Genomic DNA, 13,794 nt, shown 5'->3' on the forward strand with positions numbered 1-13,794 from the left:
GTGCAAGGGTAACCCTGAAATTGGATTCCATGGATTCCCGGTTGTTAAACCTACTTCCTGAGAATACTCTGAAGGAAGGGTCGGGCAGCGCAATACTATTTTTCATTGGAAAGATACTTCAGTGAGTTTTGCGCCTGCTGCCAAGATTTCAATGTAACCATCTAGCAAAGGTCTAAATCCTGGACAAGATACTCAAGCCTTCGTACCTTTTGGAGTTGATAAAAAGGATACCATGAAATGGGGGTGAGGGGTGTCATTTTTTTGGGCGTGCACAAAACCTCTAGTCTGAGCCAGAAAGCACTATGCTTTATTATTGTGACCAAAAGCCACTTTGCATGGCATTAATGGCCAGCTTTGACTAGCCCCTGCACATGCAGCAATTAATTCTCCAGTTACAAACAAGGCAGATTGGCTCCTTCACTGCTTGCTCTTCTCAGCTCTTTGACTCTTCGAGAGGAACCACACTACATGGCCGTTTATGGATGAAAAACGGTGTACAGTCACTATTGCAGTTATTCCATATGCAGAGTGCTGCTCCTCACATCAATGATGAATCTACAAATTGTGAAACAAAAATGTCCCGATGTGCAGGTCAAACACAGAAAACCCACCAGTAAGGGCAACAAGGTCTTGGGTGTAATGCTTGAATAAATCTCAGCCACTAGCAGTCATTTGGGCCACACTCCAGTCCAGAGTTTTTCACTCACCATACAACTCATTTGGACACAAACCTATGCCAATCAGTCTTGGCCCTGCTCTAGTGGGAACAGTCCAGCCCGAACTGCCACGCCAGGTCCTCCCTGAACTGGAACACAAGCAACCTAGGACTGGTTTCACCCCGATTAGGGCTCATCAGACAGGTATAGCTTGACTCCAGTGGTGCAGGACCCAGGTCTGGGCATATCCATCACTTAAGGTGTCAACTGCAGCAACAAGAAGGTGATGGATGAAATGCTTGGATTAGTCTCGAGCATTCCATCCTCAACCTTTTTGTGTACTTTTATTGCGCCACCACTAAGAGGAAGGCAGCTGAGATTGACATGCTTTCTAATCTTGAGCAGTAGTTGACTCAAGTGAAGAATGTCTATAGCAAGACCTCAGAACAGGACTACAATGTGAAAAAATGCATCTTTTCATTTCTGCAAATTTCCCCAAAAGCCTGCATTGCATATCCATTGTTAAAAATGAAAGATAGTTAACTCAATTAAAAAAATATTCCTTCAGGATTGAGAATCACGTTTTACTACTTAAAAAATAATTTACTATCAACTACAAGAATAAGGGAATAAAAGATTTTTCATATCTTGCCGAAAACCCATGGCATAGTCCAGAAGACACAAGTCCATTGTAGAGTATCTGTGAGACGGTTATCGCGGCTCTTAACTGCAGGGGACTTACGGAGGGATTTCTAGATTGTCCCGATTACCGTGAGCGCTATTGCCTCTGCAACCATTCTCACAGTATATTTTATACTATTTCGAGTGTTTTTACTTGGAGTATTCCTATATGTTACTCCTCAAATTTGAGGTAGTATTGTACAGTAAAAGGTTGTGATTTCGTATGAAACTGGGGACCTGACCGTAACCTATACATGCATTGTTCTCTAATTATTAAACATGTGGTCTTGTTATTAAATGCGGAACACTGTTTTGCGTTAATTTCATTGTTATGGTATTAGTTAGGGAATTTGGAGTCTTGATCATACTATGAAAGAAGTACCCATGTTTTCTTTTTTTTTTTTAGTGTTGAACAGATCAAGGACCGGTGGCAGAAGCTGAAACTAAAGTACTGGAAGCTGAAGAAGATTCTGGAGACCAGTGATGCCACAGCACCAGGCCTCCTAGCTGACTTCCCATACTTTGATGAGCTGGAGCTCCTGCTAGGAGTGCAGTCGACTGTGATGCCCTGTAAGAGGGAGGCTGACAGCTCCGGCTTGGTTAGCCCAGTGGAGGTGGAGGATGGTACTCTTGGTAGGTCATATCTTGTAGCACAATCAATAGAATAGTGACAGTGTTGTAGGAGTTTGTTGTAAGACAGTCCTTTGAATTGGATATTGTAGATTTTTTGTTTCCAACAAAAAAATAACCATGAACAAGTAGAACCCCCAACGGCAATCATGTTTTACAATCATATAGCCATTCTTATGCGTGTGCCACTGTGCAGTGGTTTTCCTCTCCTAGATAGCTACTTTTTCTGATGCTACTCTGAGTGTTTTTTTTGTTTATTGGTTTCTGACATTAACATCTTCATTGAAGCAATGAACAGTATGAGAATGAGAAATTAGCATGCCATTATACAAAAAAACAGCAGACCATAAAGTAATCACATTTTCTAAACAACAGTGGAGAAGTGTGGCTCTGATGCAGAGGTCTGGCCCGGGACCAGGGTTCAATTCCCGCCTCGGCGGGTCTTGGCGGGTCTTGGGCTCATAATTCCTCGGACCTGATTTCTCGCTCGGTGCCTATTCTAATCATGGGTCCCACGCTGCAACTCTGGACAATAGCTTGCTTAATCTCCACAACGGCCCCAACAGCGCTGGGATGCCTGGCTTCACCCTGGGGATGCCCAGGAGTGGACATTTCACAGGGAAAAACCAGGAAGGGTTCCCTAGCGGTATGAGTACAGCGCCGGGAAACCCCGAAATGGGGTAGCTGTGCGCTATATAAGTACAAACACATTTACACACATTTACATTTACATGGCTACTATTCCCAGTACTTCTCCTGTGACAGTTGTTGTGCAACAGTGCAACTACGGGGAGGACACATATAGCAGTATATATCTTATCACTGTGATGCGTTTGTGTTGTCCCTGTAATCTGTCCTTCAGTACATGTGCTATATTCTCCCTCTAATAAGTCTGTAAGTTTGGCAAAATATCTAGCTCTCTTACTTGCCTATTTCTTTCTCACACGGTGACTTCAAGGCTGGTCTTCTGGCGTTGTCTCTGTCACGCTTCTTGCCATCTCATAACTGTGATATAAACTCCAGAAGTTCTTAGGACGGCTCGGGGGGGGGGGGGTGACGGCAGTTCACTGTAAAGCTCTGTTTGTGTATTGCAGTAAATCATATCTTTCTTCCAAGTAGCCATGGTGGGAATCTGGCCTCTAGACCAGTTCCTCGCCACTCGGCGCTTCGCCAGTAGCAGCCCCATATTAACCAACCGTCTAAACTCCCTAGGTTGTCGCTTTGAGTAGCCTAGTAATGCCAGCAGTGGATCTGGGAAAACCGCTTCATTCCAATTATGTCACCTATTTTCCTAAATATTTGTTCCCAATATACAGCTATCCCCGGGCATAGCCAAGCCAAATGTATAAACCCTGTTGGGGACGTTTCACATCTGTCACAGTCCACTGTGTTTCTTAAGCCATAACGGTGCAACCGCTCTGGGGTATAATAAACACTGTTGAGGAATTTAAACTGATTTAATTGATGTCTCCCATTTAGTGATATTCGCTTTCGCAGCAATACCTCCATATATCTTCGTCTAAGTGCTCACCCAGGTCCCACTGCCATTCCAGGCTGGCTTTTGTATAAAAGTTTTCCGATATTCCATTGTGATGTTATACATTTTAGAGACTATCTTAGCGGGGGAGTTAGAGCGCAGCGTATAAGATAGAGTGGCTACCTCTGGCGGCTCCAGCATTTCATCCCCTAACTGCTTTCAGCGCATTTCTCACCCTTTGAGAGTGAAATCTCACCCGAGGTGTGCCTACGTGTACCTGCGCTTCTATCTCTGACCACTTACGTGCCTTTCCATCAGCGAACAGGTCTCCTATGCCATTTATGCCTACCGATCGTAGAGCGCTTACCGCTGCCTGTTCCCTGCATATCGGCAGCCAGCTGCACCATTCTAGCGGGGTTATGGGTGAATACAATATGACTCCAGCTTGTTGCTTAAGTAAAAAGTTACAAGCATGTATCGTAGTATTTACGGAATCTAACACTCCAGTCCTACGTGTAGGGGCCTGAAATATCAGTGTCGAGAGTGGCGATGGGGCTGCTACCATTTTCTTTATCTGCATGTGGGGCAGTCCCGGTGTTTCATGTATCCAGGCATGCACATGCGAGTATTGCGCTGGCCTGTAGTATTGGTCTCGATCTGGGGCTCCCAGGCACCCCAATCGAATATTTTAGTGTGAAGATATCCCACTTAACCCTCGCTGGTTTCACAGCCCAGGCCAATTTGACCATCAGTGTTCTTACCTTTTTGAAAAAGTATCTAGGTAGTACCATTGGAATAGTAATGAAGAGAAATAAAAACTTTGGCATGGACATGAGCCCCATCAAGGATAGGAGCAGTCATATCATTTACCTTGTGCACTACTTTTGTATTTACCGTGGGACTCCCGCCTCGGCGACGGGGAATGATTCAGGCATGTGAATCTAAAGAAGATCCCAATACTGGATAACTGTAGTTACAGGTAAGTAACTTGTTTTCTTCCTCCTGAGCTCTCTCCCCTAAACTCTGTCTTTCAAAATCTCTGTCGGGCCTCTAGGCTGCTTAAACGTAATTGCTTTTAGGACTCCTGTTTATCCATCGCAACACCGCGTATATATACCTTGAAGGCTTCACGTACCGTCTAATACTTCTCTACTGAGCCAACATTTACGTCAAAAAAATCTTCTATGGCCTCTGCCATCTCTGCTTTAAATGCGGCATCGAGCAGTGAATATGGCGGGAATCTCCAAGTAAATGGCGCAATCCTCTTTTGTGGACATTCTTTGCTCAGGCTTATCGGGGAGTGGTCTGAACACAAACGACGATGTACCTTGCACGCGCGGATCCAGTTATTTAGTGTCCTGGAGCCAAACCAGTAATCAATCCTGGTATGCAGGTTATGGGGAGCTGTATAATGAGTGAAGCCGCCTTGGTTGGGTGAACGGGTCCGCCATACGTCCACCATGTACAGCCGCACCGCTGCTTCTTGAATGGCTCTAGCCGTGGCGGACCCCCCCACCCCACCGAGCGGTCTCGCTCTGGGTCCATTACGCAGTTGAGGTCCCCTCCCCATAGCATTGGCAATGTACTATATTTACTCAGCTTCTCCCTCAGTTCCACATAGAACTGCGGGTTATCATAGTTTAGCCAATATATGTTCACAGTTAGCATATCTAACCCGCGACCTCGGCATCTAGTGATCGCAAACCGACCTTCCTGGTCCGTTTCCAATGTTTCAAGCTTAAATCTTGACTTCAGGCCAACCCACGTCAGTACTCCCCTAGCATGTGTGGTGAACCCTGTGAGAAGTTGGCCTGATGTATGATGTCACTAGTTCTAGTGTACACCTTATATCAGTCCAAACAACCCTTATGGTGATTGTTTGTAAAGTCAACCTTATAGACCAGCTATCCTAGTGGTAGCATGGACAAGAGCAGTCTTAGGCTAAACTCTGAATGGCATGTGAAGCCAGCTGTGATACCATATATAATCCCTTGAATACCAAATGAAAGGACACCACAACAGATATATATATAAAATAAAGTGTATTTATTCTAGTCAAACCCTCAGCACTCTTTATGAGATTAGAGGTAAGTACAACACAGTCTTATTTATGCATACATTAAGTCACACAGGTAAGTAATACAGTTAGGCCCTAGGGGCCACGCAAACCATATACTAAGTAAGTGGTATAAGGACCACTGTCACGGAAATAGGATAGGCCTAGGCCTAGGGAATCGCTGGGGCTACACTGTACTAGCAATAGTTAGGAAGTGGGAGGCCTAAAGGATTCAGGTGCAGAGTGGAAACACTCACGCGTAATGCGTAAAAGTCAATAGAATTACTAGCACTTAGGATTTAACAGTTTAAGGACACTTCTGAAGCAGCTAGAGAGTCGAGACTCGGAAACTAGACCCTAGGATAGTCACTACCCTTGTGAGCACCGAAGTACCCAAGTTACCTAGCCCACGGGCTGCGGGTGCATAGGTGTGAACTTGCGTCGGGTTTCGTCGTGGACTTCTATGGATGCCTGAAGGAAAGTTGCTGACAGGCAGTCAGTGAAGAGTGTCCGGTGGATCCCAAGGCTGGGATCAAGAAGAGAGGAGACCTGCAAGCAGAAGGGACAGAGTCAAGGTCACTAGCCAGTGACCACGTGGAACCAGGAAGGAACCAGGCGATGTCGTGAAGATTGCAGGTGAAGGTGAAGCTTGTCGCTGCAGCCACGAGGACCAGGGAACGTCGAGGACGACCAGGACCAGGAGGCGAGCTGTCCCACGAAGGCTCTTGCTGTCGGCGGCGTCGAAGTTGGACTAGGACTCACCAAGCCTTGGCAAGCGGAACCCACGAAGAACGGAGGACTTGCTTCTGGTGCAGACCAGGAAGGTCTGGGGTGCTTCTCTTTTGCAAAGAAGCGGGAGCCAGTCTGGAGGAGCCAAACCAGCAGTGAAGATTTCTGGATGCTTCGTCACAAAGGCCACTAGCCAACGAGCAAGCAACCGGACAGGCGCGGCAAGCAGGAAAATGCAGAAGGGCCCCACGCAGGACTCGTGGAGTGTGGGGGGCTGATCTTCGGTGCAGATGGTGCTTGGGGTTGGGGCTTCTCAATCCCCGGTGCACAACTTCGAGGGTACCTCAGAAGCTGCGCTGGAAGATACTCTCCACTTTTCCCAGGTAGCCGGTCCCACGTCTCTCGTCGCCTCCACGGATCTCAGCTCGGCTGTGGATGTGGATCAGGGTCGGAGAAGTCTGGAAGTCAAGGCTCTGGTCGGGCTCTGCAGTCGGTCCCTCGTAGAACTTCAGCAAAGCAAAGGGTAGTCTCTTGATGGTGCCTGTTTGCACAGGGTAGCCACTCCTTGGCCACAAGGGAGATTCTTCAGTCTTCTTCTTTCGTCGAATGTCGAAGGTCCAGAGTTTCTGTTCAAGTTGCAGGTTCAGGATAATCTAATCTCCTGGGGCCCAGCTACCACTCTTATCCAAATCTGGGGGGCTGGGTTACCTGCTAGGTCACGCCTTATGGGTGGGACCTGGGAGGGGGGTGGTTACACCCCCTTCCCTTTGTCCAGTTTCGCGCCAGGACTGGGGCTGGAGAGCCCCAGCACCGGTTTGAACTGGACTATGCACGGGACACCTTGTGTCATTCTTTTCATCCCTCCCTGCCCCAATACACTAAGGCCTGTCTGGGGTGGTGCTCGCACCTCCCAAGGCAGGAAACCTATTGTCCAAGCCTCCCTTGCCGGGATCACTCCCAGCAGCAGGAGGTCAGACTCGTGTCTGTGGCAGCAGCATCCATTTTGTGATGCTGGGGCTCTGGTTAACTTTAACCGGGTAAGTAGGTTACAACATGTCTTCTCCCTCTAGAAGGGAGGGACAATATCCTCATCCCCAGAAATGGGATGGGGGTATTATTCCAAAGTGTTAGACACCTTACACAACATGTTTTGATACAGCCAAACCATAGTTACCATAACCGTTTAAGATTATAAGGCACTTTAAGAGTATATGGTAGGCTATATCATAGAACAGCTGTAAGGACATGGTTCCGAAAGCTGCAGACAGGCTCAGCTCATGCTAGAGCACCATCTCACATGTTACCAAGTACTCTGCCTCCAGGATTGTTAAGGCCTGCCATAGGAGTGGCTGATAGGTACACATGTGTCTATATATAAGGTAGATATACTATATCTAAGCAAGGGGTGATTACACGACCTTGCCCCAGCTGAGTGATCAGCCAGTTGTGTCTGATTGGAAGGCCAGACCAGGGGTGGCATAATACATGCTGCAGCCCCTGGGAGGCCTAGGGTACACCTATGCCCTGGGTACCTAGGGTACACTGTACAGGGTCCAATAAGGTGATCCTTACCAATTGTGTATGTACCTAGGGTACATGGAGTCCATTTTAAGGAGAGAGCAGACAGCCTGAGACCCTGAATGGCAGGATCTCAGGCCAACTAAGTCGAAAAACCAGCTAGACACTAGGCAAAAAGTTGGGGGTAACCATAGTCAGATATCCACCTTCCTACAAACCCTGTCGCATGAAAGGTACCATGCAATCTCCTACTTGTGAGCATGCTACTGTTAATGGGCAAATGTGTCTTCTGAATTAGCGTTATATCTATCTCATGTCTAGTTAAATATGATGTCACTTGTCTTAATTTCCCGAAGTCGTTCAGTCCCCGAACATTCCATGTCAGCAATTTTATACTACCATTCTGCCTCTGTGTCATTTCTACAGTTAATTAGTGGGTTAGCACTGATTATACTGTACTGGCTGTACTCTACTTCCTGAGAATGCGCCATTCTGGTGTCGTGATCTCAAATAAACAAATCCCCCACCTCCCACCCCCCTCCTACGCTCTGCTCCCCTCAATTTGGCATAGACGATTGACCTCCCCCACTCCCTCCCTCCCCAAGTCCCCAACTATGTATGATCAACATTAGTAAACTTCTCTAGGTCAACTATAAAACAAGTCTGTCTGCCCTTAATGCAGCGGGCAACACTCATGTGCGGATGTTGCTGGCTTGCCCTTACCAATCCCACTAAATGACAGGCAACGACTCGCCGTCTCTGCTACAAAAAAGAAAAACAAAAAAAATCTCTTTCCTCCACAATATTCTAGCATACTGGTGCCAATTATTTAGTAGACTCAGGCTTCCCAACTGCTCTATTAACCAGTGTATTATTGCAGGTGGACCCACTTCTGTCTCAGTTAGCTCCTGTTACATTAATAGATATGCTATCACTTAGCAGTAACCCATTCATCTCTAAACTGACATATCCCAAAACCTAATAGAACTGCTACGGTCAGGGCATGGGTTGAATTGGTTATCTGTCCAGCGCTTCATGCCTCCTGTTCCTCTGGGGCTTCGTTTTCCTCTTCTTGTTTCAATTCAGTTAGTGTTTAGTTTTCCGACCTTAATATATTCTTTGGGGAATTTTTGCAGTACTTTGGGGTCCATGAAGATCCTAGTTCTCATCCAGGGGATACTCATCAATAGTCATAATCTATGAATAATCCCCGCCCATGTGCGGGATCCCGGAGCATATAGAAAATACATATATATACATATATACATATGTGAAAACATATACATGCAGCCTAAAAATGTTCAAAACATGGCAATGCTGTAAATTACATATGTTTGCATAGTAGTGCCCCCTAACCCGTAAGGAAAAAATGAAGCATCAGGCAAATTATAACACAGCACTGCTTTATTGTCATAAAGCAACTTGTAATTGTAAGCATTCGCCAGTAGGCTGCAGCAGAGTATCAAGAAACAAAGAAAACTGACACCTTGCCTTTAAGGCATTAGAGTAGGGGGACCGTGCCTTTAAGACCTGCATGAGACCCCCTGCTCCCATGATGCATTACAGGTGGCAGTTGGGCCAGTTCTTTTTTCCGGCTCCTTCTGTGAGGATCCTGGAGCTTGAGCTCTTCAGTTTTTGACTGAAATTTTGGAAATTACAGCTTTTTCAAGCATTTTTCGACGTTTTCTGACTTCTGGGGGCTGATTCTGCTGGTTTCCAGTAAAATCTCGAATTTGTTTCCAGTCAGAATGCCTCCTTTATTTCGAAAATGCCCTTCTTGTGGCAACAAGATGGCACTGGCAGATCCACACTCTGTGTGTATTGCGTGTTTACCATCTAAACACGATCCTGACCGGTGTCCTCACTGCCAGAAGTTCTCCAAGCGCACTCTGAGGGATAGAGAGCGCATTAGACTACAGGCACAGCTGGAGAAGGGCAGAAGCCGTCGTGAAGGCGATCCTTCTTCATCAAGACTGTAGGAGAGTAGGGTCTGCTTTCTATGTTCACCCCCACTTTTTGCTTTTGCTTTACTGGTTTTCGACTTAGATGTGGCTGTGGGCCTGCTAATCAGACCCACAGCCCTGCTGTTCTCTCTCTAAATTAATACTATGTACTTTAGGTGCATAACCCATTTGGATAGGATCACCTTATTGGCCCCTGTACAGTGTACCCTAGGTACCCAGGGCATAGGTGTACCCTAGGCCTACCAGGGGCTGCAGCATGTATTATGCCACCCCTGGCCTTCCATTTTGACACAACTGGCTGATCACTCAGCTGGGGCAAGGTCGTGTAATCACCCCTTGCTTAGGTGTAGTATTCCTATACCTAACTTACATATAGACACATGTGTACCTATCAGTCACTCCTATGGCAGGCCTTGACAATCCTGGAGGCAGAGTGCTTGGTAACATGTGAGATGGTGCTCTAGCATGAGCTGAGCCTGTCTGCAGCTTTCGGAACCTTGTCCTTATAGCTGTTCTATGATATAGCCTACCATATACTCTTAAAGTGCCTTATAATCTTAGACGGTTATGGTAACTATGGTTTGGCTTTATCAAAACATGTCGTGTAAGGTGTCTAACACTAGGGAATAATACCCCCATGCCATTTCTGGACATGAGAATATTATTCCCCCCTTCTAGAGGGAAAGACATGTTAAAATCATACTTCAACTGTTAGCCTCTGACCAAAGCCTCAGCATCACAAAATGGATGCTGCTGCCACGACACAAGTCTGACCTCCTGCAGCTGGGAGTGATCCCAGCCAGGGAGGCCTGGACAATAGGTTTCCTGCTTGGGGAGGTGCTAGCACCTCCCCAGACAGCCTTTAGTGTATTGGGGCAGGGTGGGCTGAAAGGAATGAGACATGCCTGGGGCACACAAGGTGTTCCTTGCATAGTCCAGTTCAAACCGGCGCTGGGGCACTCCAGCCCCAGCTCTGGCGCGAAACTGGACAAAGGGAAGTGGGTGTAACCACCCCCTCCCAGGTCCCACCCATAAGGCGTGACCTAGCGGGTATCCCAGCCCCCCAGATTAGTATAAGAGTGGGAGTTGGGCCTCAAGAGATTAGATTATCCTGAACCTGCAAAACTGAACAGAAACTCTGGACCTTCGACATTCGACGAAAGAAGAAGACTGAAGAATCTCCCTTGTAGCCAAGGAGTGGCTACCCTGTGCAAACAGGCACCATCAAGAGACTACCCTTTGCTTTGCGACCGTTCTACGAGGAACCGACTGCAGAGCCCGACCAGAGCCTTGATTTCCAGACTTCTCCGACCCTCATCCACATCTGCAGCAGAGCTGAGATCCGTGGAGGCGACGAGCGACGTGGGACCGGCTACCTGGGAAAAGTGGCTAGTAACTTACAGCGCAGCTTCTGAGGTACCCTCGAAGTTGTGCACCGGGGATTGAGAAGCCCCAACCCCAAGCACCATCTGCACCGAAGACCAGCCCCCCACACTCCACGAGTCCTGCGTGGGGCCCTTCAGCATTTTCCTGCTTGCCGCGTCTGTCCGGTTGCTTGCCCGCTGGCTAGTGGCCTTTGTGACGACGCTCCCTGAAATCTTCTGCGCTGGTTTGGCTCCTCCAGACTGGCTCCCGCTTCTCTGCAAAGAAGAAGCACCCCAGACCTTCCTGGTCTGCACCAGAAGCAAGTCCTTTGTTCTTCGTGTGTTCCGCTTGCCAAGGCTTGGTGAGTCCTAGTCCAACTTCGACGCCGCCGACAGCAAGAGCCTTCGTGGGACAGCTCGCCTCCTGGTCCTGGTCGTCCTCGACGCTTCCTGGTCCTCCTGGCTGCAGCGACAAGCTTCACCTTCACCTGCAACTCTTCACGACATCGCCTGGTTCCTTCCTGGTTCCACGTGGTCACTGGCTAGTGACCTTGACTCTGTCCCTTCTGCTTGCAGGTTTCTTCTCTTCTTGATCCCAGCCTTGGGATCCACCGGACACTCTCCCCTGACTGCCTGTCAGCATCTTTCTTCAGGCATCCATAGGAGTCGACGACGAAAACGACGCATCTTCACCCCTATGCACCCGCAGCCTGTGGGCTAGGTAACTTGGGTACTCCGGTGCTCATCAGGATAGTGACTATCCTAGTGTCTAGTTTTCAAGTCTCAACTTCCTAGCTACTCCGGAAGTGTCCTAAATCTACCGTTTTCTAAACTGTACTATTGCTATTGACTTTTACGCATTACGCGTGAGTGTTTCCACTCTGCACACGAATCCCGTGGGCCTCCCACTTCCTAACTAACGCTAGTATAGTGTAGCCCCAGCGATTCCCTAGGCCTAGGCCTATCCTATTTCCGTGACAGTGGTTCTTATACCACTTACTTAGTATATGGTTTGCGTGGCCCCTAGGGCCTAACTGTATTACTTACCTGTGTGACTTACTGTATGCATTAATAAGACTGTGTTGTACTTACCTCTAATCTCATAAAGAGTGCTGAGGGTTTGCTTAGAATAAATACACTTTATTTTATATATATATCTGTTGTGGTGTCCTTTCATTTGGTATTCAAGGGATTATATATGGTATCACAGCTGGCTTCACATGCCATTCAGAGTTTAGCCCAAGACTGCTCTTGTCCATGCTACCACTAGGATAGCTGGTCTATAAGGTTGACTTTACAACCAATCACCATAAGGGTATTTGGACTGATATAAGGTGTACACTATAACTAGTGACATCATACATCAGGCCAACTTCTCACATTGGTGAGCAGCGGTTGGGATCTGAGCTTGCTGTTGTAATACCATTGTAATCTTGAGATACTAAATTGAAAGATCACACAGATATTGTCTAGGTACATATAACATAGATTATAATACTTAAGTCCTACTGGACTTTGTAGTTGTAGGTTGAAGGGAATAACACACCCTGACTACAACTACTAGAAAGGTTTAGTAGATACAACTAGTGTAGGTAGGTGCACACACCACACCCTCACTAGATCATGTCTCTGAGAGTAGATCAAGTAGATGCTCTCTCAGGAGGATCAGGTCTGCAAAAGATCCCCTCTAGATATGATACCTTAACATTCCAGGAGATGAGACACTTGTGTACCTCCAGAGGAATAAAACAGGGTGCAAACCCTACCCTCCTTCAGTTAAGACAACTCCTAGAGGAGTATGATGCTCAGAGGGCATCTCAGGCAGGTGCCCTAGGCACAGAGGAGGGTCTACCCACCACAGAGGAGTCAGATGGGGCTTCAGATGGGGAGGTAGACAGCCAGAGCCAAGTAAGGAGACTTAGCCAGGCTAACTTAAGTTTACATGGAAGTTTGCATGGGGTCCCCCCATACAGACCCACAAGTAGGCATTCACAGAGAAGCAGGAGGGACAGATCCCCTTCAAGGGAATCCATCCACTCCCATGTCTCTAGCATCTCTAATGCTTCCTCTCACAGGGGAATGACTTCACCTGAGAGAAAGGAGCATGCAGCCAGAATGAGGGAGGCTAATCTGAGGATTCAGAGGGAAGAACTTGCCCTTGCCAAAGAGAAGCTTGCTCTGGCTAGAGAGCAAAAGTTAAGTGGGTTAGAACCCACTGGTGGCAGCAACATTCCTAGAGATAGAGACAGGCACTATGATAATAGAAACCTGAGCAAGATTGTTCCTCCCTACAAGTGTGGGGATGACATCCACAAATGGATAACTGCTTTGGAGAGAGCTTGCAAAGTACAGCAGGTACCCCAAAGTCAGTGGGCAGCTATCTTGTGGCTCTCCTTCTCTGAGAAAGGAAGAGACAAGCTCCTCACAGTTAGTGATGAGGATGCAGATAATTACACTGTCCTGAAGAGTGCTCTGATTGATGGGTTTGGCCTAACCACTGAACAATACAGGTTGTTGTTTAGGGATACCCAGAAGACACAGACTCAGGACTGGACTGACTTTGTAGATTGTGCCACTAAGGCTCTGGAAGGCTGGCTAATGGGAAGTAAGGTTAAGGACTATACAGGATTGTATAATTTGATCATGAGAGAACAAATACTTAACAACTGTCAAAACCAGCTATTGCATCAACACCTGATTGATTCTGATCTGACTTCTC

General features: G+C 47.2%; 1 protein-coding gene across 2 annotated transcripts in view; it reads left to right on the forward strand.

Moving 5' to 3' along the window:
• The window catches only part of LOC146863673 (uncharacterized), a 293,885-nt gene that overhangs the window by 41,046 nt on the left and 239,045 nt on the right, over positions 1-13,794 (forward strand). For both annotated transcript variants that reach the window (XM_085640662.1, XM_085640663.1), the window contains exon 2: positions 1,744-1,970. In XM_085640662.1, coding sequence (XP_085496788.1) covers positions 1,744-1,970 — 227 coding nt within the window. The remainder of the gene's footprint in view (positions 1-1,743; positions 1,971-13,794) is intronic.

Source organism: Triturus cristatus, chromosome 2_1 (genome assembly GCF_964204655.1).
Source record: "Triturus cristatus chromosome 2_1, aTriCri1.1, whole genome shotgun sequence".
Lineage (NCBI taxonomy): Eukaryota > Metazoa > Chordata > Amphibia > Caudata > Salamandridae > Triturus > Triturus cristatus.